The 24,230-nt window shown below is 35.5% G+C and overlaps 1 protein-coding gene and 1 non-coding gene across 2 annotated transcripts in view; both read right to left on the bottom strand.

The window, feature by feature from the left end:
• RALGAPA1 (Ral GTPase activating protein catalytic subunit alpha 1) overlaps positions 1 to 24,230 on the bottom strand; it is a 239,831-nt gene that overhangs the window by 171,470 nt on the left and 44,131 nt on the right. The window contains exons 9-11 of the mRNA XM_081829769.1: positions 23,193 to 23,401; positions 20,653 to 20,892; positions 8,631 to 8,828 (exon numbers count right to left, since the gene is read on the bottom strand). Coding sequence (XP_081685895.1) covers positions 8,631 to 8,828; positions 20,653 to 20,892; positions 23,193 to 23,401 — 647 coding nt within the window. The remainder of the gene's footprint in view (positions 1 to 8,630; positions 8,829 to 20,652; positions 20,893 to 23,192; positions 23,402 to 24,230) is intronic.
• Positions 19,672 to 19,779, bottom strand: LOC115940567 (U6 spliceosomal RNA). The gene has a single exon (XR_004075306.1). It is a non-coding gene; the product is annotated as a U6 spliceosomal RNA (small nuclear RNA).

Raw genomic sequence — 24,230 nt, 5'->3', positions numbered from 1 at the left:
TGTTTCTTTTGCTGTGCAGAAGTTTTTTTATCTTGATGAAGTCCCAATAGTTCATTTTTATCCTTGCTTCCCTTGCCTGTGGCGATGTTTCTAGGAAGAAGTTGCTGCAGCTGAGGTCGAAGAGGTTGCTGCCTGTGTTCTCCTCAAGGATTTTGATGGATTCCTGTCTCACCTTTAGGTCTTTCATCCATTTTGAGTCTATTTTTGTGTATGGTGTAAGGAAATGGCCCAGTTTCATTCTTCTGCAAGTGGCTGTCCAATTTTCCCAACACCATTTGTTGAAGAGACTTTTTTTCCATTGGACATTCTTTCCTGCTTTGTCTAAGATTAGTTGACCAAAGAGTTGAGGGTCCATTTCTGGGCTCTCTATTCTGTTCCAGTGATCTATGTGTCTGTTTTTGTGCCAGTACCAGACTGTTTTGATGATTACAGCTTTGTAATAGAGCTTGATGTCCGGAATTGTGATGCCGCCAGCTTTGCTTTTCTTTTTCAACATTCCTCTGGCTACTTGGGGTCTTTTCTGGTTCCATACAAATTTTAGGATTATTTGTTCCATTTCTTTGAAAAAACTTGATGGTATTTTGATAGGAACTGCATTAAATGTGTAGATTGCTCTAGGTAGCATAGACATTTGCACAATATTTGTTCTTCTAATCCATGAGCATGGAACATTTTTGGTTAGAACCTGGCCTATGACAAGGATTAAAAAACTGAAGGACAAGAACTAATTTACACTTAAAGAATAAATGATACCAGGTACCCAAATTTCACTTCCACTCTGTCTTCCCTCATCTGTTCTCCTCTATGAGTAAACTCCAGCCTTTCTTATCACAGACCAGTTTATTCTGCAGTTAAGGATGTTTTCTATGCTGCAATGTGCAATAGTGCAAAACTTTCCAAGAAAGAATTCAGAATATTCTGGTTTGTTGTAAGTACCCAACTCCTAGAATAAGACAGGTAAGGGGAAACTGTAGTTTGGTAATCATCCTTAAGAAATATGTACTACAACATTAATTTTTATCTAGTACCACAGTTTTATATATTACACCTTTTTTATTGAAGTATAATTGACATACAGTATTTGTATGAGTTTCAGGTGTACAACATAGTTATTCAACATTTATATACATTTCAAAATGATCACAATAAGTGTAATCACCATGTCACCTTACGAAGTTATTAAAATACTATTAAATATATTCTCTATGCTATACTTTACATCTCTGTGACTTATTTTATAACTTGAAGTTTGTAGCTCTTAATCCCCCCTTCACCTATTTCGCATCTCTCTCCCAACTTCCACCCCACTGGCAACCACCAGCAGGTTCTCTGTATTTATGAGTCTATTCCTATTTTATTTTTCATTTATTTTTTATTTTTTTTATTTTTTTTAAAGATTTTATTTATTTATTCATGAGAGACAGAGAGAGAGAGAGAGAGAGACAGAGGCAGAGGGAGAAGCAGGCTCCCCGCGGAGCACGGAGCCCAATGCGGGACTCGATCCCAGGACCCTGGGATCATGACCTGAGCCGAAGGCAGACGCTTAACCGACTGAGCCACCCAGGCGTCCCTATTTTTCATTTATTTTTTTATAAACTACATATAAGTGAAATCATATGGTATTTCTCTTTCCCAGACTTATTTCCCTTAGCATAATGCCCTCTAGGTCCATCCATGTTGTCACAAATGGCAAGATTTCATTCTTTCTCAGGGCTAAGTAATGTCTAAGTGTGTGTGTGTGTGTGTGTGTGTGTGTGTGTGTAGAGAGACAGAACATTTTCTTTATCATCTACTGATGGGACACTTAGTTATTTCCATATCTTGGCTACTGTAAATGATGCTGCAATGAACACAGGAGTGCATATATTGTTTTGAATTAGTGTTTCCATTCAGCTAAATACTCAGAAGTGGATTTGCTGATCATATGGTATTTTTATTTTTAATTTTTTGAGTAATCGCCAACTGTTTTCCAGAGTGCAACAATTTGCATTCTCACCAACAGGACATAAGAGTTCTCTTTTCTCCACATCCTCACAAACACTTGTTTTTGTTTTGTTTTATTTTGTTTTTTGATAAGACCATTCTGATAGGTATGAGGAGGTATCTCACTGTAGTTTTGATTTGCATTTCCCTGATGATTAGTGATGTTGAGCATCTTTTCATGTGTCTGTTGGCCCTGTACGCTTCTTCGAAAAATGTCTATTCAGATTCTCTGTTCATGTTTTAATCAGACTGTTTAGCTGGTGTAGAGTTGTAGGAGTTCTTTATGTATTTTGGATATAAACCCCTTACTGGATATATCATTTGCAAATACACTCTCCCATTCAATAGGTTGCATTTTTGTTTTGCTGATGGTTTCCTTTGCTATGCAAAAACTTTTCAGTTTGTTGAAGTCCCGACCGTTTATTTTTGCTTTTGTTGCCCTTGCGTGAGGAGGCAGATTCAAAAATACATTACTAAGACAGCTGTCAAAGAGCTTAACACCTATGTTTTCTTTCAGGAGTCTTACAGTGTCAGGTGTTACACTTAGGTCTTTAACCCATTTTGAGTTTATTTTTGTGTACGGTGTAAGAAAGTGGTCCAGTTTCATTCTTTTGCATGTAGCTGTCCAGTTTTCCCACACCACTTATTGATGAAACTGTCTTTACTCCACTGTATATTTTTGCCACCTTTGTCAATAATTAATTGACCAAATAAGGGTGAGTTTATTTCTGGACTCTCTGTCCTGTTCCACTGATCTATGTGTCTCTTTTTGTGCAATTACCATACTGTTTTGATTACTACAACTTTGTAGTATAGTTTGAAATCAGGAAGTGTACAGTATAGGTTGAATTACCTCCAGCTTTGTTCTTCTTTCTCAAGATTGCTTTGACTATTCAGAGTATTTTGTGGTTCCATACAAATTTTAGAATTACTGGCTCTGTGAAAATTGCTACTGGTATCCTGAGAAGGATTGCACTGAATCTGTAGATTGCTTTGGAAAGTATGGACATTTTAACAATGTTAATTCTTCCAATCCATGAGCATGGTATATCTTTCCATTGTGTCTTCTCCAATTTCTTCCATCAGTGTCTTACAGTTTTCAGTGTACAGGTCTTTCACTTCACTGGTGAAATTTATTCCTAGGTATTTTATTCTTTTTGGTACAATTGTAAATGGAATTGTTTTCTTAATTTCTCTTTCTGCTACTTTGTTATTAATGTATAGAAATGCAACAGATTTCAGTATATTAAGTTTGCATACTGTGACATTACTGAATTTATTAGTTTTAACAGTTTTTTGTGGAATCTTTAATGTTTTCTATGTATAACCCTATGTTATTTGCAAATAGTGACAGTTTTACTTCTTCCTTAATAATCTGGACGCTTTGGGGCTCCTGGGTGGCTCAGTCATTAAGCGTCTGCCTTCGGCTCGGGTCATGATCCCAGGTCCTGGAATCGAGCCCCGCATTGGGCTCCCTGCTCGGCAGGAAGCCCACTTCTCCTTCTCCCACTCCCCTGCTTGTATTCCTGCTCTATCAAATAAATAAAAATTTAAAAAATAATAATAATAATTTGGATGCCTTTTCTTTTTATCTGATTGCTGTGGCTAGGACTTCCAATATTATGCTGAATAAAAGTGGTAAGAGTAGACATCCTTGCCTTATTCCTGATTTTAGAGGAAATGCTCTCAGTTTTTCACCATTGAGTATGTCAGCCATGGGTTTTTCATATATGGTCTTTATTAAAGTATGTTCCCTCTAAACCCACTTTGTTGAGAGTTTTTATCATAAATGGATGTTGAATTTCGTCAAGTGCTTTTTCTGCATCTATTGAAATGATCATATGGTTTTTACCCTTCCTTTTGTTAATATGGTGTATCATGTTGATTGATTTGCAAATACTCAACCATCCTTGCATCCCCAGAATAAATCCCACTTGAACATAGTGAATGATTCTTTTAATGTATTTCTGAATGCAGTTTGCTAATATTTTGTTGAGGATTTTTGCATCTATATCCATCAAGGATATTGGTCTAGTTTTCTTTTTTTGTAGCATCTGTGTCTGGTTTTGGTATCAGGGTAATGCTAGCCTCATAGAATGTATTTGGAAGGTTTCATTACACTTCAATTTTTTGGAATAAGTTTGAGAAAAACAGGTATCAACTCTTCCTTAAATGCCTGATGGAACTTAACTGTAAACCTATCTTGTCCTGGACTTTTGTTTGTTGGGAGTTTCTTGATTACCAAAATCAATTTTGTTACTAGTAATTGTTCTGTTCAGATTTTCTATTTCTTTCTGATTCAGTTTTGGAATACTGTATGTTTCTAGGAATTTATTCTTTTTCTAGGATGTCCCATTTGTTGGCATATAATTTTTTGTAGTAGTCTCTTATAAGCCTTTGTATTACTATTGTATCGGTTGTTACTACTTTTTCATTTCTCATTTTATTTTGGTCCTCTCTCTTTTTCTTTACAAGTCTGGCTAAAGTTCTGTCAATTTTGTTTATCTTTTCAAAGAACCAGCCCTTAGTTTCATCAATCTTTTCTATTGTATTTTTAGTCAGTTTAATTTATTTTTCCTCTGATCTTTATTACTTCCTTCTACTAACTTTGAGCTTTGTTCTTCTTTTTTTAGTTTTTTTAGGTATAAGGTTAGATTGTTCATTTGAGATTTTTCTTGATTATTCAGGTAGGCCTGTATTTATATAAACTTCTCTCTTAGAATTGCTTTTGCTGGGTCCCAAAGATTTAGTAATGTTGCCTTCATTTTTGTTTACCTTAAGGTATTTTTTTTCCTCAAGGTGTTTTTTTTTTTATTTCTTCATTGACCCATTGCTTATTTGGCAGCATGTTGTTTATTCTCTATGTCTTTGTGTTTTTTCCAGTTTTTTCCTTCTAATTTATTTCTAGTTTTATAAATATTGTGGTTGGAAAAGACGCTTGATATGATTTTGATCTTCTTAAATTTACTGAGACTGTTCTGTGGCCTAATATGTGACCTATCTTGCAGAATGTTCCATCTGCGTTATAAAAAATGTGTATTCTGTTTTTAGATGGAATGTTCTGTACGTATTTGCTTAAGTCCATCTGATCTAATGTCTCAAACAAAGCCACTATTTTTTTTATTAACTTTCTGTCTGGACAATCTATCCATTGATGTTAAGTGGGTGTTAAAGTTGCCTACTATTATTGTATTACTGTCAATTTCTCCCTTTATGTCTGTTAATATCTGCTTTATATATTTAGATGCTCTCATGCTAGATGCATATATTTTATATTCGTTGGACTGCTCCCTTCATCATTACGTAATGCCCTTCTCTCTTTTACAGTCTTTGTTTTAATGTTTATCGTGTCTGATACAAGTATTGCTACCCCAGCTTTATTGATCATTCCCATTTGCATAGAGTATCTTTTTTATCCCATCACTTTCAGTCTGTATGTGTCTTGTAGGCAGCATACTGATGGGTCTTTTTTTTTTTTAATCTATTAAATTACTTTATGACTTTTGATTGAACATTTAGTCCATGTACATTAATTATTGATAGGTATGTACTTACTGCCATTTTGTTCATTATTTTCTAGCTGTTTTTATAATTCTTCTATGTTCCTTCTTTCTTGCTGTCTTCTCTTGTGATTTGATGACTATCTTCAGTTTTGTGCTTGGATTCCTTTATTTTTTGTGTACCCATTACAGGTTTTTTGTTTGTAGTTGCCATAAGGTTATGTATAACACCCTATGTGTTAGTCATCTATTTTAAGTTGATGGTCACTTAAGTTCAAACACATTCTAATTGGACTACATTTTTACCTCCCCCTCGCCACATATTATGTGTCTGACACATTTTACATGTTTTAATTTTGTGTTTCCCTTACCTAGTTACTGTAAATATAGTTGACTTTACTACCTTTTTCTTTTAACCTTCACGCTAGCTTTTTAAGTGACTGACCTACTTCCTTTATTATATGCTTGCTTTTACCAGTTGTAGAAGTGCTGACAATACTGACTCCACTGTTGGCCCTCCATCTTGTTCTTATTTGCTTGATGACCTCTCTTGGGGCTGCATGTTCCAGGCCCTTGGAGATTAAGATACATATGTTAGAAATGCCTGCCAAGGCTGGGATGGGGGAAACTTGCTTTGACTGCCCATGAATCTGTTAGAGATGATGCAGTCTTTTCCTTTCTGATGCACAGGTGGCACCACACGATCTAATTAAAAGGTCAGCTGTCAATTAAGTGCATGTGAACCCTCTGATCACATAGTAATGCCCTTCTGCATATCTCTTGCTCTATAAAATCTACGGACTAAGGTCTAGACTTTGTGGAGGATAGCTGTACAGCACATGGATCCTCATCTGCCTAATCACCTCATCAATAAGCTACCCTGAATAAAACTCAGTAAACCATATGGAGTTGCCTTCTTTGATTTCCAGTCTCAAAGTGTCTTCTCAGCTTGGGGAGTACTCTACTGTCCCTCCCCTACTTTTTAACACCAGTGAAATGTTTTCTTTCATAATTTTTTTACTTCTAGTTATGGCTTTTTCTTTTCTGCATAAAGAAGTCACTTTAACATTTCCTATAAGGCTGGTGCAGTGGTGATGAACATCTCTAACTTTTGTTTGTCTGGGAAACTCTTTATCTCCAGTTCTGAATTATAACCTTGCCGGGTATTCTTGGCTGTAGGTTTCTCCTTTGAGTACATTAAATACATCATGCCATTCCCTCTGGCTTGCAAAGTTTCTGGGGAAAACTCAGTTCAGAGTCTTGTAAATGTTCCCTTGTATGGAAGTTGCTTTTCTCTTGCTGCTTTTAAAATTCTATATAACTTTTGACATTTTAATTATTATGTGGACATCTCTGGGTTCATCTTATTTCGGGCTATCTATGCTTCCTGAACCTGGATGTCTGTTTCCTTTCTCAGTTTAGGAAAGTTCTCAGCTGTTTTTCCTTCAAATAAGTTTTCTGCCCCTTTCTCACTCCCTTCTTCTGGGACCCCTATAATGCAAATGTTAATACTTTTGATGTTGCCCCATAAGCCCCTCACCCTATCTATATAAAATTCTTTTTCCTTTTGCTGCTCAGCTTGGATATTTCCACCATTCTGTCTTCCGGATCACTGATCCATTCTTCTGTACCCTCTCCCCAGCTGTTGATTCCTTCTGGTATACTTTCCATTCAGTCAAAAAATATCCTTCATGTACATCTCAAACTCAAAGCTCTGCAAACCGCTGTCTCTGTACTGGATCTCAGAGTGTGTGAGACTGTGGGTGGGACCTTTAGGAGCACTGTCTGTTTCCTATAGCCCCTTGGTTGTCCCAGAGTTAAGCTTCAATGATTTTAAAAGCTCCTAAAGTTAAGCTCTGCTGATTTTCAAAGCCAGATGTTGTCGGGGGGTGGGGGGGTCTCATTTTTCCTGTGCAGATCTCCAGAGCGGGGATGTATGACAGGGTGCTTAAATCCCTTGCTCCTCAGGGAGGATCTCTGGGCCTGCAACATGAAATCACTTGGGGGTCACCAGACTGGGGGTTTGGTTCCCAACCTGACTGCATCTCTGCCACACTTTACCCTTCTCAAGGTGGCTTTTTTTTTCCCCCTTTCTTTCCTTTTCTTTTCTTTTTTTTTATTTTTTTAAGTAAGCTCTATGCCCAACATGGGACTTGAACTCACAACCCTGAGATTAAGAGTCACTCTACCAACCAAGCCAGCCAGGCACCCTGTGGCTTTTTCTTTTTATCTTTAGCTGTGCAAGAGCTGGTCTCCTAGTCTTCAGGTCTTTCTCAGTGAGAGTTCCTTTTTATGTAGTTGCAGTCTTGCTGTGTTTGTGGGAAGAGGTGAGCTCAGGATCTGCATATACTCTGCCATCCTCCTATCAGTCTCAAATATTACACCTTTTAAAATGGCATCTAATTTTGATCTACACAATGAATTAAACAATCAGTATACAATCTCAATAGTAATTTTTTAAAGTTGTGACATCAAAGAGCGTTAGGACAGGGTACTGTGGTTAACTGTTATATTACCTATGTTGCAAAATATACTAAAAGGTATCTTTAAGCCGAGATGCCCTTCAACAGATGAATGGATAAAGAAGATGTGGTCCATATATACAATGGAATATTACTCAGCCATCAGAACAGATGAATACCCAACTTTTATATCAACATGGATGGGACTGGAGGAGATTATGCTAAGTGAAATAAGTCAAGCAGAGAAAGTCAATTATCATATGGTTTCACTTATTTGTGGAACATAAGGAATAGCATGGAGGACATTAGGAGAAGGAAGGGAAACATGGGGGCGGGGGATTGGAGGGAGAGATGAACCATGAGAGACTATGGACTCTGAGAAACAAACAGGGTTTTAGAGAGGAGGGGGAAGGGGGGATTGGTTAGCCTGGTGATGGGTATTAAGGAGGGCACATACTGCATGGAGCACTGGGTATTATATGAAAACAATGGATCGTGGATTACCACAACAAAAACCAATGATGTATTATATGGTGACTAACATAACATAATAAAATTAAAAAAAAAAAAAGGTATCTTTAACTTCCCATTTATTAAGTATATGTATCTCAACATATTATTACACTTTTGTGAAAATCTAATCTATTAAACTTATACTAAAATATGTTAAGTCTTATGAGTTTACCTCTTCTCTCTTTTCTCCTTCTTCCATTGAAATAACATGGTCTGTGACATTGTCAATACAAGGTAAGTCCGAAGAAGAGATCACAATTTCTTCAGGTTCTTGCATAAACAAAGGTTTTTCTTCTTGCTGGATCCATTCTTGATATACTTTTACCACTTTTCTCATAGCTGCTGCTTCACAAATTGGTAATAAAAATGCCTAGTGAAAAAAACAGAGAACACACATAATTATACATTTCACTTTGCTACAAACCACTAATACATACATTTTTATCTTGTTATAAAGTATGATATAAATGATTTTTAAAGAGTTAAAAGTCAACCAATCCACTGTCAGAAAAAGCCTTTTGTTTCCAAAAAATTTGTAAATATGTTGACATAAAAATACTTTCAGCAGGGGTGCCTGGCTGGCTCAGTCAATACAGCATGCAACTCTTGATCTCGGGGTCATGAGTTCAAGCCCTACACTGGGTGTAGAGATTACTTAAAAATAAAATCTTTAAAAAAAAAAAGGAAGAAATGCTTTTGGTAGATAGACATGGATTTCAAGTACAAGAGCAAAGATTTGTTTCACTTGTACTATCTATCTCAGAATGAAAATATTCTGTGTTTCATGAAATAACTATACTCCTACAAAGCTCAATGTAAATACTTTTCATAATAAATCAGTTTTATAACATTGTTTTTTTTAGATTACTATTGAAATAAATTTCGATGAGTTAAATTAAATTACTGATTCCAAGAAGTAATACAAATTACATGAAAAAGGCAACTATAAGCACATAAGAAAAAATGTTACAGCTTTATTTCATTTTACATACAATAAATAATGTTAAGTTAAACAATAAGGCAAAATACTTAAATAATTAAAAGGAATACCTTACAATTATTCTTTCCTTTATGTACTTTCTGGGTTGCCTTAACTTTTTAAAAAAAGTAAATTCTTCATCACAAAAATACTACATTTTCACAATAAAAAAACTTTTTTCTACAATTCAGACAGGCAAAAATAAACAGTAAAAGTACTCCATCTCACGACCCAAATTCCTTTCATCATGCATGTTTGTGTTCATGTGTTAACATTTTCCCTGGACTTTCTCTTTACAAAAAAAAAAAAAAGGAATTAAATTGCTTTTAATTTTTCCTTTTACAACCACTATTTATTAATTTCAACTCTAAAAGTCACAAGACCTTTACCTAAAACCTGGCACTTCCTCCTATACAGCTATCAGTAGGTGTATTTAATAATAATAATGGGCTCAAATGACTATTTTATCTGAATGAAACTAGCCAAGAAAATCAGCTTTCCAAGATAATGATGAAAAGTTAATGTGTAATATCAACAGGATATTTAATGTAGTTTGGTAATCCTTTTATTTATTTATTATTATTAATTCCCTAGCAATCTACATTACTTGCTACTTTCTTTCATCTAACAAACCCATTCCAAAATTCTCACTCTCATATTCTAGCAGCCTAATGGTCAATGGCATGATTTGGATCATCACTGTCTGCTCTAAAAATATTTGTTTTATAATTCTAGAACAACTCAGCCTTCCTTAAAAAGGTTCAAGGTATAAGAAAAAAATCTCAATCTCAAAGAAATTCTATTCTCAGATACTGAAAAATGAACTTTTTAAAATCGGCATGGAAACCCTCTGCAGTTTCTGCTCAATTTTGCTGTGAACCTAAAACAAAGTTTAATCATTTAAAAAATATTAGTAATCTCTAGAGCTAAGATATTTATTAATGCATAAATTGTCACACTATATCCCAAGTGGCTTGATGAATTTACTAAAACCCAGAGTATATATAACCTTTGTCCTTATAAGCCCCAAAGTCTGATTTTGCCAACACACTAAATATGGATCTTAAGGAAAGACTGATATTAGCCATGGCTAAAAAAACTGATACATAAAAACCAGAGTGCCAATTTATACATTTACGACGAGAAATAACTGTCACACAAACCAAAACATTAAATCCATACGTCAGCACCTTATCCCTATGAAGAAGCACCACTCAGACCCCAATATTAACTGAAAATAAGGCAAGTTATCATTCAAAAAATATTTCTGAATCTATGTACTCAGCAAATTTTCTGTCTGTAGATAGACCTGCATGAGGTCATCCCAGTTCTGATTCTATAACCATAAAACTATTACACAACCAAAAACTACATGAAGAACGAATCAAAACAAGAGGAGATAGAAAAGTCCAGTATTTAATGGTATTAGCTTAAGATAATCTGATCCAGTTTTCTAACAACTGGCTCTGCCAATGGGATGTGATTTACTGGTAGCTGCAACTCTCTTCTTCAGTGAAAAACAGTAACAAAACATGGTGGTTTCTGATATTTTTAATATTCTGTTATTATTAATCAACCCAGATTGTGATGGACACATTCTTTTAAGATTTAATGAAGTACGGTGAGCATTTAGCAGACCTGGGAATTTTTTGTCTTCTTAAAGCAATGGTCTCAGAACCCCTACTCTACCAGATGTTTACAAGATAACAGTTATTCTGGGCGCCTGGGTGGCTCAGTTGGTTAAGCGACTGCCTTTGGCTCAGGTCATGATCCTGGAGTCCCGGGATCGAGTCCCGCATCGGGCTCCCTGCTCAGCAGGGAGTCTGCTTCTCCCTCTGACCCTCCCCCCTCTCATGTGCTCTCTCTCTCTCTCAAATAAATAAATAAAATCTTTAAAAAAAAAAAAAAGAATAACAGTTATTCTAAAATAAGAGTAACATTGCTTGACATTTTTGCAAACATCTTTAATGTTTAGCTTAATAAAAGATGGTTTGATTCTCTTATCTGCTTGTTTCTTCATTCAATCTAATACAGTATCACATATCAGGTATCTCTGGAAAACTTCACCATACACTTGTGAGAAAATGACAGTGGAAAAAAGTAAGTAAAATCTTAGTATTGTCATGAAAACAGTTTTGACCTCATGGACCTGAAAAGGTCCTGGAGACTTCCCAGAAGCCTAAGACCACAGTTTGTGATCCACTGCCTTAACATTACTTTGGGGGAAAAAATTATATATATAATATCTATATATAAAATTATATATATATAAAATCTGTGTTCTTAAAGGTTAGACTATTGATGTGTTATATTTACCTCATATCAAAATAGGTGAGGGCTCCTCACTGTAGTCTCCAAATAATGACAACATAAAATACACTGGGTTGACTTATAAAATAGGGGGTTAATGCCTGCAGTGCATCTATGCCTATTCTATTGGATATGGAGAATAATTTTATCATTTCAAATGATTTGGGGATTTATGCTTTTTAGTTAAATCTTTATTTTAAATACACGTAACAATATAAATACCCATCTGAGACAGAACTCAGAATCATTATACTGGCCCTAAAATAACATCATCAACTATGGTTAACAAATTATCTGAAGACTTAGCTTCTAGAAATAAATGTTAGCCCCTCAGGTAGCAATGATAAAGTACCTGGCACTCAACAGTTACAGAACTTATTCTTCTTCCTTTTTTTTTTTTGAGAGAGGGAGAGAGAGAGAGCGTGCATGCAAGAGCTGGGGGAGGGGTGGAGAAAGAGGGAGAGAGAGAATACCAAGCAAGTTCCACACCCAGCACAGAGCCAGACACAGTGCTCGATCTCAAGACCCTGAGATCATGACCTGAGCTGAAATCAAGAGTCAGATGCTCAACCAACTGAGCCACCCAGGTGCCCCAACAGTTATAGAACTTCTTGATTCATTCACCAAATATTTACTAGGTGCCTACTTATGCCAGGCACTAAGGATACAATGATAAATGAATAAGAGAAGCATTCATGGTGGGTAGCAGGAAAGATCAGAATTCTAAAAGTAATTTTTATAATAAATATAAAACTCAGAAGAGGTACTATGAAGAAGAGGACAATTTTCAAAAACATCATAAAGACGTACTTACTATGTGTGTGTCTGTGTGTGTGCATGTGCGTGCAGGTGCATCTGTCTTTGAGCGGGTGGGTGAAGGTGGTCATGGAAGACTTCTCTGGTGTAATCATATTTAAGTTGTGATCTAAAGGATGAGATGAGTAGCAGGTAAAAAAAAGAAGGGGAAACGGGTAGAGAGGAAAAGAAAGGAAGGCTGAAGAACGAAAGTTAAGATAGGGAAAATAATAATTGTGAAAGCTATGAGAATGGAATTACTTGAGAAATGTTAGGTAAACATATTTCTACTAAACTTATTTACCTATAGAAAGACTTGTGCTCTAGCTGGGCCTGCTAAGGGCAAAGTCATTATATGGCCATATACCTGATAATTAATGGGGAGTATTTTTACCTATATTATATTGTGGAACATATGAACCTTCAAAATAAGGAAAGAAATATTTCACAAATTCTCAATTTTTGAAAATTTATCAGTAATACTAAGCAGGTAAAAAAGCTTTCCTATGACAATCTAATCTTAGAAATTGATCCCTTTTCAAAACATGAATGATTCATTGGTGTCATCATCCTAAAATTTATTTTTCCTTAAGTTTTGCCTTAAAAATCACTTTTTCTTAAAAGAGTTATTCATTTATTTTAGAGAATACAAGCAGGGGCAAAGGGCAGAAGGAAAGGGAGAGAGGGAATCTCAAGCAGGCTCCAGGCCCAGCACGGGTCTCAATCTCACAACCCCGAGATCATGACCTGAGCCAAAATCAAGAATCGGATGCTTAACTGACTGAGCCACCCAAGCACCCCTCAGGTCATGATCTCAGGGTCGCGGGATCAGGCCCCTCATTGGGCTCTGCTTGAGATCCCTCTCTCCCTTTCCCTCTACCCCTCAGCCCCCATCCCTCTCTAAACAAAATAAATAAAAATAATTATCAGAATAAAAACATCTCAGAGAACTTCAGTTCCCAGCAATATCATTTAAAGATATCCTGGAATATTCCTGCATAAAATATCTAAAAAAATACAATATACCTTTTTAAATTAATGGCTCAGCTTGTAAGGATATTCTGAGTCCAGAATATTCTGAGTCCAGAACAAAAGGTGAGTATTAATCCAGACAGGCAAGTGAGCAATGAAGCTGCTGGCTGCTTCCTTGGAGAGCCTACAGAGTATTGGCTTAAATAGCCACCTGTACAGACGGGAGAGACAGATCAGAGTCCTACATGTAAAACTGACACCAATGAAGGCTACAAACTCAAGGCAAGCTAGGAGGGGAAGGCAAAAAACTCAACTCCAGAGAAGAGTCAGTGATGAAACTTGTCTACTGACTTGGGGTAGGGGAATACGAGGGAAGAATAATAGCCTTTCCTGCAAATTCATATTCTCAGGCTGGCCATCACATAACTTTGAGTACTGCAAAGCAGGAAGAATCATAAGCTGAAAATTCTGATTTCAAGTAAACCAAGACTGGGGTGCCTGTCTGGTTCATTTGGTAGAGCATGCAACTCTTGATCTCGGGGTCATGAATTCAAGCCCCACATTGGGCATAGAGCTTACTTAAAAATTTTTAAAATAAATAAATAACGTAAACCAAGGTTGACAGGACCGCCAAATACCTGGAGAAGCAAGAGCAATTCCTCTCTGGAGGAACACAACTTTCAACCCAGGTTTCAAAGTAATTCCCACAAAACTCCAAAGAAATCTAAGTCCATATCACAAAAATCCAAAACAAAAAAACAAGGGTAAATAAACAGAAACAACAAAAAGCCCAAACTGTAAAAACTTAAGTTAGTGGAATTAGTGGAATAAGGGCTATAAAATGAGTATTTTTAATATGTTTTAATTAAGAAAATGAAAATGAATATGAATAAAGAATGAATGAGCCACAGCAAAAAGTGGAAAAACCACCAAACGCAAATTTTAAAAATTAAAATATAAGGAGCATGATTAAAAACTCAATGACAGGAGAACTGCTTCCAAGACTATGGTGGACTAGGTAACCCAACCAACCTTTTGATTGAAAAGACAAAATGGCAGATTAAAAGATAAATTTAATCTTAAATGCACTGATGAGCCAAAGAGCAGGAAAAAAATATTCAAAAATAAAAACCTATATGAAATCCAAACTCAGGTTTTACTGGGAGCAATAAAGCTGACTTTCACTTTGAGTGGCACCAATTACTTTGGTTTCCATTGACCTATTGTGGCAAAGCAGGGAGAACAACAGTAAAACTCTAAACAAAGTTGTATTTTCAAAGGAGTACATATTGTCAGTGCGATGCTGAGTTAAACAAACTCAACCCATTAAAAGTTAGTAAGGTAAACCGCCCATACCTAAATGGGGAAGAGATAACGATAACAACAAAAATCTCCTCAGAGACATTAGAACTAAAAGCTAGCCGTAACAGAGGTTTATACTCTGTGTTCACATTATGTAGCTGGCTTGAACTTCAAATCAAGAATTCAGTTTAGGGCGCCTGGGTGGCTCAATTGGTTAAGCGACTGCCTTCGGCTCAGGTCATGATCCTGGAGTCCCTGGATCGAGTCCCGCATCGGGCTCCCTGCTCGGCAGGGAGTCTGCTTCTCCCTCTGACCCTCCCCCCTCTCATGTGCTTGCTCTCTCTCATTCTCTCTCTCTCAAATAAATAAATAAAATCTTTAAAAAAAAAAAAAAGAATTCAGTTTAATGAGAGGTTGGTAGTGTCTCTTTGCATTTAGAAGAAGCAAATGCAACTCCTCTCTGAAGGAATTAACCTTTAACCAACCAAATCAGCAAATAAAGTCATAAGATACAAAAGCTCAGAATCAAAATTCTAAATTTCTGAAATCACACACTACTGTGAAAAACATTTAGAGAATAGAGCACCATGAGAAAGCATATATGGCAGAATCAGATCTACAAAGACCTCAGGAATATTATAATGATCAGTCAATATAAAATAACTATGCTTAGTATAAATAAAATATAAGAACAAGAGACAAAATTAAATTAAAATTAAAATTAAATTAAAATTAATTAAAAAGGAAGTACCCAGAATGTAGGACAGAGAGACTAAGAGATGGAAAATATGAACTTGAGATTAACAGACATGTATAAAGTGAAAAGGTCTAACATACATCTTGTCAAGAGTCCTGGAAAGACAAGAAAAAAATGGGACAGAGACAATATTTAAAGAGATAATGGCTGAAAATTTTCCAGAATTGTCAAAATAATCCATTAATGAAGTATGCCTCAAATATCCCCTAAAGAATAAATAAAAGGAAATCCAGACCTGGACACACCACAGTAAAATGTAAAATGCCAAATACTAAAAAAAGATATAAAAAAGAGCCAGAGAAGGGGTGCCTGGGTGGTTCAGTCAGTTAAGCGTCTGCCTTCAGCTCAGGTCACAATCCCGGGGCCTGGAATTGAGCCCCCTGTCAGGCTCCTTGCTCAGCAGTGCTACTCGCCCTCCTTGTGCTCTCTCTCTCATGCACTCTCTCTCTCTCAAATAATCTTTAAAAAAAAAAAAAAAGAGGTGGAGAAAAGATAATTAACTTATTAGTTCAACTGCTGGTTGATATCTCAACAGCAACAATGTAAAGCAAAAAATGGTGGGAAAGTATTTGAGCATCTAAAATGTGCTGGGTGAAAATAATTGTCAATCTAGAAGTCTATGTCCAACGGAAAAAGTCTTTCAAAAATAAAGACATTTTCCGACAGGGAAAAATTTGTAAGTATTTGCTATCAATGGACATTCACTAAAAATTCTAAATGATGAACTTCATTCAAGCAGAGGAAAGTGATTCTAAATGAAAGATCTGAGACGGAAGACATCATAATCACAGAAAGTGATAAACCACATAACTAAATGTAAATCAACACTGAATGCACAAAACAATAATACTGGAGTTAAAACACAAACCTTCAAAATAGAACTGATTTGATAATAACTATATGTTAAGTGGGGTGGGGGGCGGAAATTAGAGTAATAAGGTTAAGCTCCTTATACTGATTAGAAAAAAGGTAAAAAAAAAATAACTTTAGACCTTTGGAAGTGAAGTATATATGTTAAATTTATATAGTAATCACTAAAGAAAAAGGAATAATGTATAACGTTCGAACCAAGTGATAGGAAAAGGATACAAAATGAGAAAACATCAATTAAAAAGAAAGGAAAAAATAAGACAATAATGTAACAAAAGAAATACAGACATGGTAAAAAAACAGAACAAAATATGACAGTATCAGTAAATCCAAAATATCAGTAATTATAATAAATATAAATATTCCAGTTAAAAGACAAAGATTTTTCTTTTTATTCACAAGGAAGTTTAATAAAAGGCCAGCTCACCTTCCCACTCTATCTGATTGCCCTGCCCATCTTTTTTGCCAGCTCCCCTTGCTTGTGCTCACAGGTCTTTGTCCTTGGCCTTCTTCTCTTCACGACCTTCCTGTTTTTCCAGGCCGACCTCATTCACTTTTTTTTTTATTCCAGGAATTTATTTTTAGGAAATATTTATGCATGTACACAAAGATTTTATACATCAAGATACTCACTTCAGCATTGTATCTAATAGCAAAATTTTGATAACTATCAATAGGTAATGGTTTCAATAACTGATGGGTGTCTATGTATTGGGATTGTACAGCAGCCATTAAAAACAATGTTGTAGAAGAATGGTTAGTCTTATTGGAAAATGTTCAGATCACATTAATAACACAAGCAGACCCCAAACAATATAAACAAAAAGAGTCTTTTAATAATGTATACATGTGCATGGATTTATAGAAAAAAATACCTTGACACTAAATACAGTAAAATATAACTGGTTATTACTGCTTGGTTTGTTTTTTTTTGACATCTTTTTTTTTTATTATGTTATGTTAATCACCATACATTACATCATTAGTTTTTGATGTAGTGTTCCATGATTCATTGTTTGTGTATAACACCCAGTGCTCCGTTCAGTACGTGCCCTCTTTAATACCCATCACTAGGCTAACCCATCCCCCTCCCCCCCTCCCCTCTAGAACCCTCAGTTTGTTTCTCAGAGTCCATAGTCTCCCACGGTTCGTCTCCCCGTCCGATTTCCCCCCCTTCATTCACTCTTACGGCTTCATGTACAACAGGTTTGCCAGTGACTTCCAAATCTGGATTACCAATCCCAACTTCCCTCTCCCAGAACCTTACATCCATCTCCCCATCGGATACCTTCACTTGGATATGCTCCAGGTGTCAGTTGGTTTAAAACTGACCTCATTACTTTTCCCCAAACCTTTGCCCCAAACCTGTTCCTTCTCTAGGATGCCCTTTCTTTAGTGAAGGTTCACACCATGCACCCAGTTGCCCAAGACAAAAATCCCAGTCAGCCTAGGTCCTCCATCCCCTTATATTCTATAGGTCATCAGATATTCCTTCAACAGTTTATAAAAGACAAAGATTTTTAAAAATCAAACCATATTTACAAGAGACATGCAAAATCTAATGATATAAAAGGGTTAAAAATTAAAAGATTATTTTAAAAATACATGAGACTAGTACTTTTTTTTTTTTTTAATATGGGGCTTGATCTCACGAGATCAAGAGTCCCACACTCTACCCACTGAACCAGCCAGGCGCCCCAGATGCTAGTTCTTAATAAAAAGAGAGTGGTGTAAATCTACTAACAGTAAATAAAATAGACCCTAAGCAAAAATAATTTCCACAGATGAGAAGGGCCATAAATAAAATGTTTAATTCACACTGAGGTATAAAATTTTAAACTTGTATGTACTTAATTATCAATTATATAGCTTCAAAATATACAAAGAAAAATTTATGGAGATACAAAGGAAAAAACTGACAAATCACTGTCAGAGTATAAGATTTTAACACACCCCTCTCGTAACTGTGAGGTCAAGCTGACCAAAACCCTTAAGTAAGGATATAGAAAAGTTCAGGCTCTAATGATCACTGAACTCAACAGAGAAGCATACATTCTTTTCAATCATACAGGACATTTATGAAAACTGACTACAAACTGAACCATAAGTTTCAATACATTTTACACAACTAGGATTGTACAAACTATATTCTCTGTCCAAAAGAATCACATCAGAAATTTGTAAGAAAAAGGAAAATCAGGAAACTCTGTTTGGAAGATACAAATTGCTAAATAACTCATAGGTCAAAGAAGGTATTATCATGAAAATTAGAAAATACTTACAAGTGAGTAACAGCAAAAATGCTATATAACAAAATTTGTAGAATGTAGCTAAAATAGTACTGAGGGGTAAATTAATAGCCTCAAGAAAGTTCATATGAGAAAAATGTGAGACTAAAATTAATTAGCTAGTAAAAAAAAAAAGAAATCAAGAAAAGTAGAAAGAAGGAAATAAAAGGAGCAAAAATTAACAAAAGAGGAAAACAAGTATAAAACAGAGAAGACTAATAGCCAAAAGCTCATTCTTGAAAAGACTAATAAAAATGACAAATCTCTAGCAAGAATCATCAAGAAAAAAAAAACAAGGAACAAATAAAAACTAACAGGAATGAAAAGGAGGAACAAGAATATAAATGCTTCAGGGGCGCCTGGGTGGCTCAGTTGGTTAAGCAACTGCCTTCGGCTCGGGTCATGATCCTGGAGTCCCGGGATCGAGTCCCGCATCGGGCTCCCTGCTCAGCGGGGAGCCTGCTTCTCCCTCTGACCCTCCCCCCTCTCATGTACTCTCTCTCATTCTCGCTCTCTCAAATAAATAAATAAATCTTTAAAAAAAAAAAAAGAATATAAATGCTTCAGAGATTAAAAGATTCTAAGAGAATGGAATGAACCTTTTGTCAAATTTGAAAACAAATGCAGTGAACAAATTCCTAGAAAAATAAACTTACACAAAGGGACTCAAGAACTCGAAAGCCCTAATGGTTCTAAAAGTTTGCTTTAAGTTCTCCCACATGTAAAGTTCTCCAACATTATTTGCCAAATATCTTTCCTTTCCCATTTGTCAAATATTCTATCAACACAAACCTTAAACTTGGCAACTAGAACCACTATCAAAGCTGGAAAAGATGTTAAGGCAAATTTGTTTTTTTTTATTGTGATATTCACTTTATTGAGCTTGTAGGAAACTGAGTCTATTTGTATATAACTGTATACATTTTGTACTCATTAACACAAAAATATAGACCACTTCATGAATTTGCCGGTGGTCCCTATGCAGGGGCCATGCTAACTTTCTTTGTCTCATTCCAATTTTTAGTGTATGTGCTGCTGAAACAACCACAAGGCAAGTTTGTTTCTTTAACTTAGGTTAACAAAACTAATGCTGCGTCATGCTTTGTTTTACATATCAATAAACATGTGTACAAGGTGAAGATTTGCTTTGCCTAGACAGCTTCCTGGCATGTGAAGGCATGTGGTATAGAATAAACAGCACGGACATGGGAACCAGGATCTGGGAGTTTTAGTCCCAGATCTACCACTTACTTGCTGTGAGACTTGAATGATACCCTTCAGCTATAAAACTCAATGATGTTTACCTGCAAGAGTTAAGTACCTTTGCTATTAAAAGCACATGACTGGTTTTCATAAGGCTTATTTTCCACAAAATTTCTATGTAATTGAGAATGTGCACTTACGAATTTCTAGCTATCTTTATGTGAAATAGTTTTTATTCTTTTTCTTTCTCTCCATTTCTTTATTTTAGTCCCCAAATATCTGCCTTAAGCAACTTTAACTTCAGAATGCCTTAGAGGACAAAACAGCCTCTGGAAGGAGAATAAAGGCAATGAAAACATTGCTTCTTCTATTCAAAAACCACTTTTTATTGATTATAGAGAATGGAAGATAAAATAATTTTACTATAATTTACTAATGAAATGGTAAGAAGAAAAGTTTCAAACCATAAAGTGAGTAACTAAGAAAACTGTTCTAATAACAGAAGGAGTATGAGGGGAGGTGGACAGTTATTAAACTAAAATCATCATAAACTAAAAAATATAAATAGAAAATATTAAGGATTAGATTTAATTTTAAAAATTAAATATAAACTTTAAAAAAATTTTTATTAAAAATTTTGAAAAGCTGAAAGCCAGTATATTCAACATTAAAAACCAAAGCCTATACTACAAATTAAAATTACTGAGAGGTACTTTACCTGACGAAATATCTCTGTGACAAAGTTTACATTACTTCTTTTAGAAGAAAAAACTCTGCGAACTATTTCAATGTCTGTGAGATGTTCCTCATCAATACTGCAGAGACTGGATGAGCTAGGTTCTCGCTCTGTCAGAGTGCTTGTATTGGAATGAGACTGTTCTGGTTCTGTAGTCCTATCCGCTTTATCAGCATTATCATTTTTGTTTTCTTCTCTGGATACCAAACTAGCAGCTGCTCTCTACAATAAAAACAAAAGGGGGAGAATATCATAATCATTCAACTTGGTATTTTGCTTTCTAACAGCATTCCACAAATAACTTACACCGTTGTTTAAAATCGGGCATAGATTTCATTTAGAATCCATTCTAAATAATTAAGTAGTAATGCAAATAACTCAACATCTAAGTAATATAGTGATACTCACTAATCATCTATCCACCTATAATTTGATTTTAGAATGTTTGCAGTACAAACAAGTTATCAAAAAAACACAAAGGAATGGAAGAAAAGTTATGACAGAAGTAGAAAGGAAGCCAAAAGAAAATATAAGAAAACTCAAGAATGGGGCACCTGGCTGGCTCTGTCGGTACAGAGTGTGACTCTTGATCTTGGGGTTGTAAGTTTGAGCCCCACACTGACTGTAGCCATTACTTAAAAATAAAATCTTGAAAGAAAGAAAACTCAAGAGAACACTCTATATTCTCTTAAATGAATTTTCACCATCGGGCGCCTGGGTGGCTCAGTTGGGTCAAGCATCTGCCTTCGGCTCGGGTCATGATCCCAGCGTCCTGGGATCGAGCACCGCATCGGGCTCCCTGATCTGCAGGAAGCCTCCTTCTCCCTCTTCTACTCCCCCTGCTTGTGTTCCCTCTCTTGCTGTGTCTCTGTCAAATAAATAAATAAAATCTTCAAAAAAAAAAAAAATGTCTGCCTTTGGCTCAGGTCATGATCCCAGGGTCCTGGGATTGAGTCCAAGTTGCACTCCCTGCTCGGCAGGGAGCCTGTTTCTCCCTTTCCTACTCCCCCTGCTTGTGTTCCCTCTCTCACTGTCTCTCTCTCTGTCAAATATATAAATAAAATCTTAAAAAAAAAAAGAATTTTCACCATGACTGAAGATGAAGACAACCTAGGGATAAAGTAAAAGTCTTAAGGTTGGTGATGAGGAAATTATTACCATGGTATGACAGTAGTAGCTATTCCATGGTATAGCAAATTACTTTCTAGTAAGTTACTCAATTTTTGGTCTCAGTTTTGTCATCTATAAAACAAAAGGTTTTAAGTAAATGATTTCAAATATGCCTTCCCAATCAAAAACTCTGTGGTTTAATCGCATTAAGTTCTGGGATCATGAAAAATAGTTCCGCTTGAGAGTTTCTACACTTAATAATTATTTGTAGAGACCTTAGAATGAAGTTTTAGGGAAAACATACCCATAGCTGGCTACAAATAAAAGGTTAAAGGGAATATAAAAATTTTATATTTCCTGAATACTAATTAACTAAACACACACTTTATTCCCCCACTTAATTTGTAAAAGATCTAAGAAGTCATAACAAAAACACACACAGTTTAAGATTTTTAAAAGTAAAGAAAGTCTGAGAAAGGGAAAATAAAAATTATTTAAAAATACTATAATAGAGGTAAGTTCAGAAAAAACACACGTTGAGAAAAAAGAAAGTGATAAAAAAAAAAGTGTGAAAAACAGGGAAACTGTTTAATAAAAAAATACCAGAGGGGCGCCTGGGTGGCTCAGTTGGTTAGGCGACTGCCTTCGGCTCAGGTCGTGATCCTGGAGTCCCTGGATCGAGTCCCGCATCGGGCTCCCTGCTCAGCGGGGAGTCTGTTTCTCCCTCTGACCCTCCTCCCTCTCATGCTCTCTGTCTCTCATTCTCTCTCTCAAATAAATAAATAAAATCTTTAAAAAAAAAAAAAAATACCAGAAGTTTAAATATTAGTCCCTCCATTGTATAGCTGGGTATAATTTTATATCACATTTCTAGACTCAGTGCCCTTGCTGAAAAAAGGGAAAATGAGATGGGGACTTCTTTTTTTTTGAAAGATTTTATTTTTAAGTAATTTCTACACCCAGCATGGAGCTTGAACCCACAACCCACAAGATCAAGAGTTGCATGCTCCACCAACTAAGCCAGCCAGGCGCCCTGGGAGACAAGACTTTAAATCAGCATTCTGTGAATGCTCAGAAATCAAAAAAGAACTATGATTACAAATCATTTCCAACTGCAAGAACTTGTGTGTACCATTCAGAATATTTTTAGTACAGCACAGTTAACATAAAATACAGTAATAAATTAGAAGCTGAGACTCATACATGACTAGAATTATCTTCTATATCTTCCAAGTTTTTTTTATTAAGAAGCCTACTGATTCTATAATAATTGTTAAAATTTGGATTTACAAAATACATTTATACAAAGAAAATATTACCATCATTTAAGTTTGTTCTACATCTAAGGCAACTGAAATCCGTAGACACATCTCTTAAGCCATTTTTAAAGTCTACCCTTTGTGGTGTATTACCTGAATATTCTTTGGCAAGACTTCACCTTCCATCCCAGGAATATGAGGTCCTGTATGGGGCTTTGGCTCAAGCCAGAAAGAAACCAGCCAACGAATGACAATAACACGAGCCTTAATGAAAGGTTCTTTTGTACAATAGATTGCTTCATTGGTTTCGGCATCCTTCTTTATCATAACATAATGTGGCTTTGGTCTCACCTGTGGGATATCTACAGAAAAATAAAAGGAAAACAAAACCAAAATAAGAAAATTATTATGCTTAGCTAAATCTACATTTTTAAACATTTGAGATGTGATGATACCCTTGTGATGATACCCTTGTTTTAAAAGTAGATTTAAAATGACATTTTAAAATAATTTGCTAGATATTAACATGCAATCTAGAAGAGTGAACCATATATTGCTATATGGAAACATGTCTTTCTGCAAAATATCACTAAAAGGCTCGGTGAATCCTGTCTAAGTACAGAAAGGCTTCCAGAGCCATTTAAAATTAATGAGAACTCACTTCAATTAACCTACGACTGAGATACAAATTTTGAATACAAAGTATGAGAATTTTTCCTTGATTTTTATAGCAAAAATATTTTTAAAGCAAATATTGTTCTCAATGGCAAAGATCTGCTACTCTAATTTAAGCCCTTTCTACAAGCCTTAATGGTTATGCCTAAGTCTATTAGCTGCCTAAACTTGGCAAAGCTTAAAATAGGAACATATTTCTGCAAAAAAAAAAAAAATTTCTACATACAAACTGCAGTGGCTTCTATATATGGAAGAGGTCTGCTTTTAAACCAAGATTTGTCAGAAAGACTCTAGTTTCAAGGCTCAGCCATTTTGGCACAGCCACTAAATACTGGACAAGACATCATCAAAATATATGACAACGTCATTATTCATACAGAACTTGAATAAGACATACTAAATTGAATCCTTGGGGGACCTTAAAGAGGTCCCTTTTATTATACAATGGAGGGACTAAAATTTATAATATAGTTTAAGGATCATACCAAATAGCAGAAGTTTAATGTATAATATCAA

The sequence above is a fragment of the Leptonychotes weddellii genome, chromosome 9, assembly GCF_054177405.1.
Source record: "Leptonychotes weddellii isolate Sample4059 chromosome 9, ASM5417740v2, whole genome shotgun sequence".
Lineage (NCBI taxonomy): Eukaryota > Metazoa > Chordata > Mammalia > Carnivora > Phocidae > Leptonychotes > Leptonychotes weddellii.
This window is presented reverse-complemented; position numbering and strand designations above follow the sequence as displayed.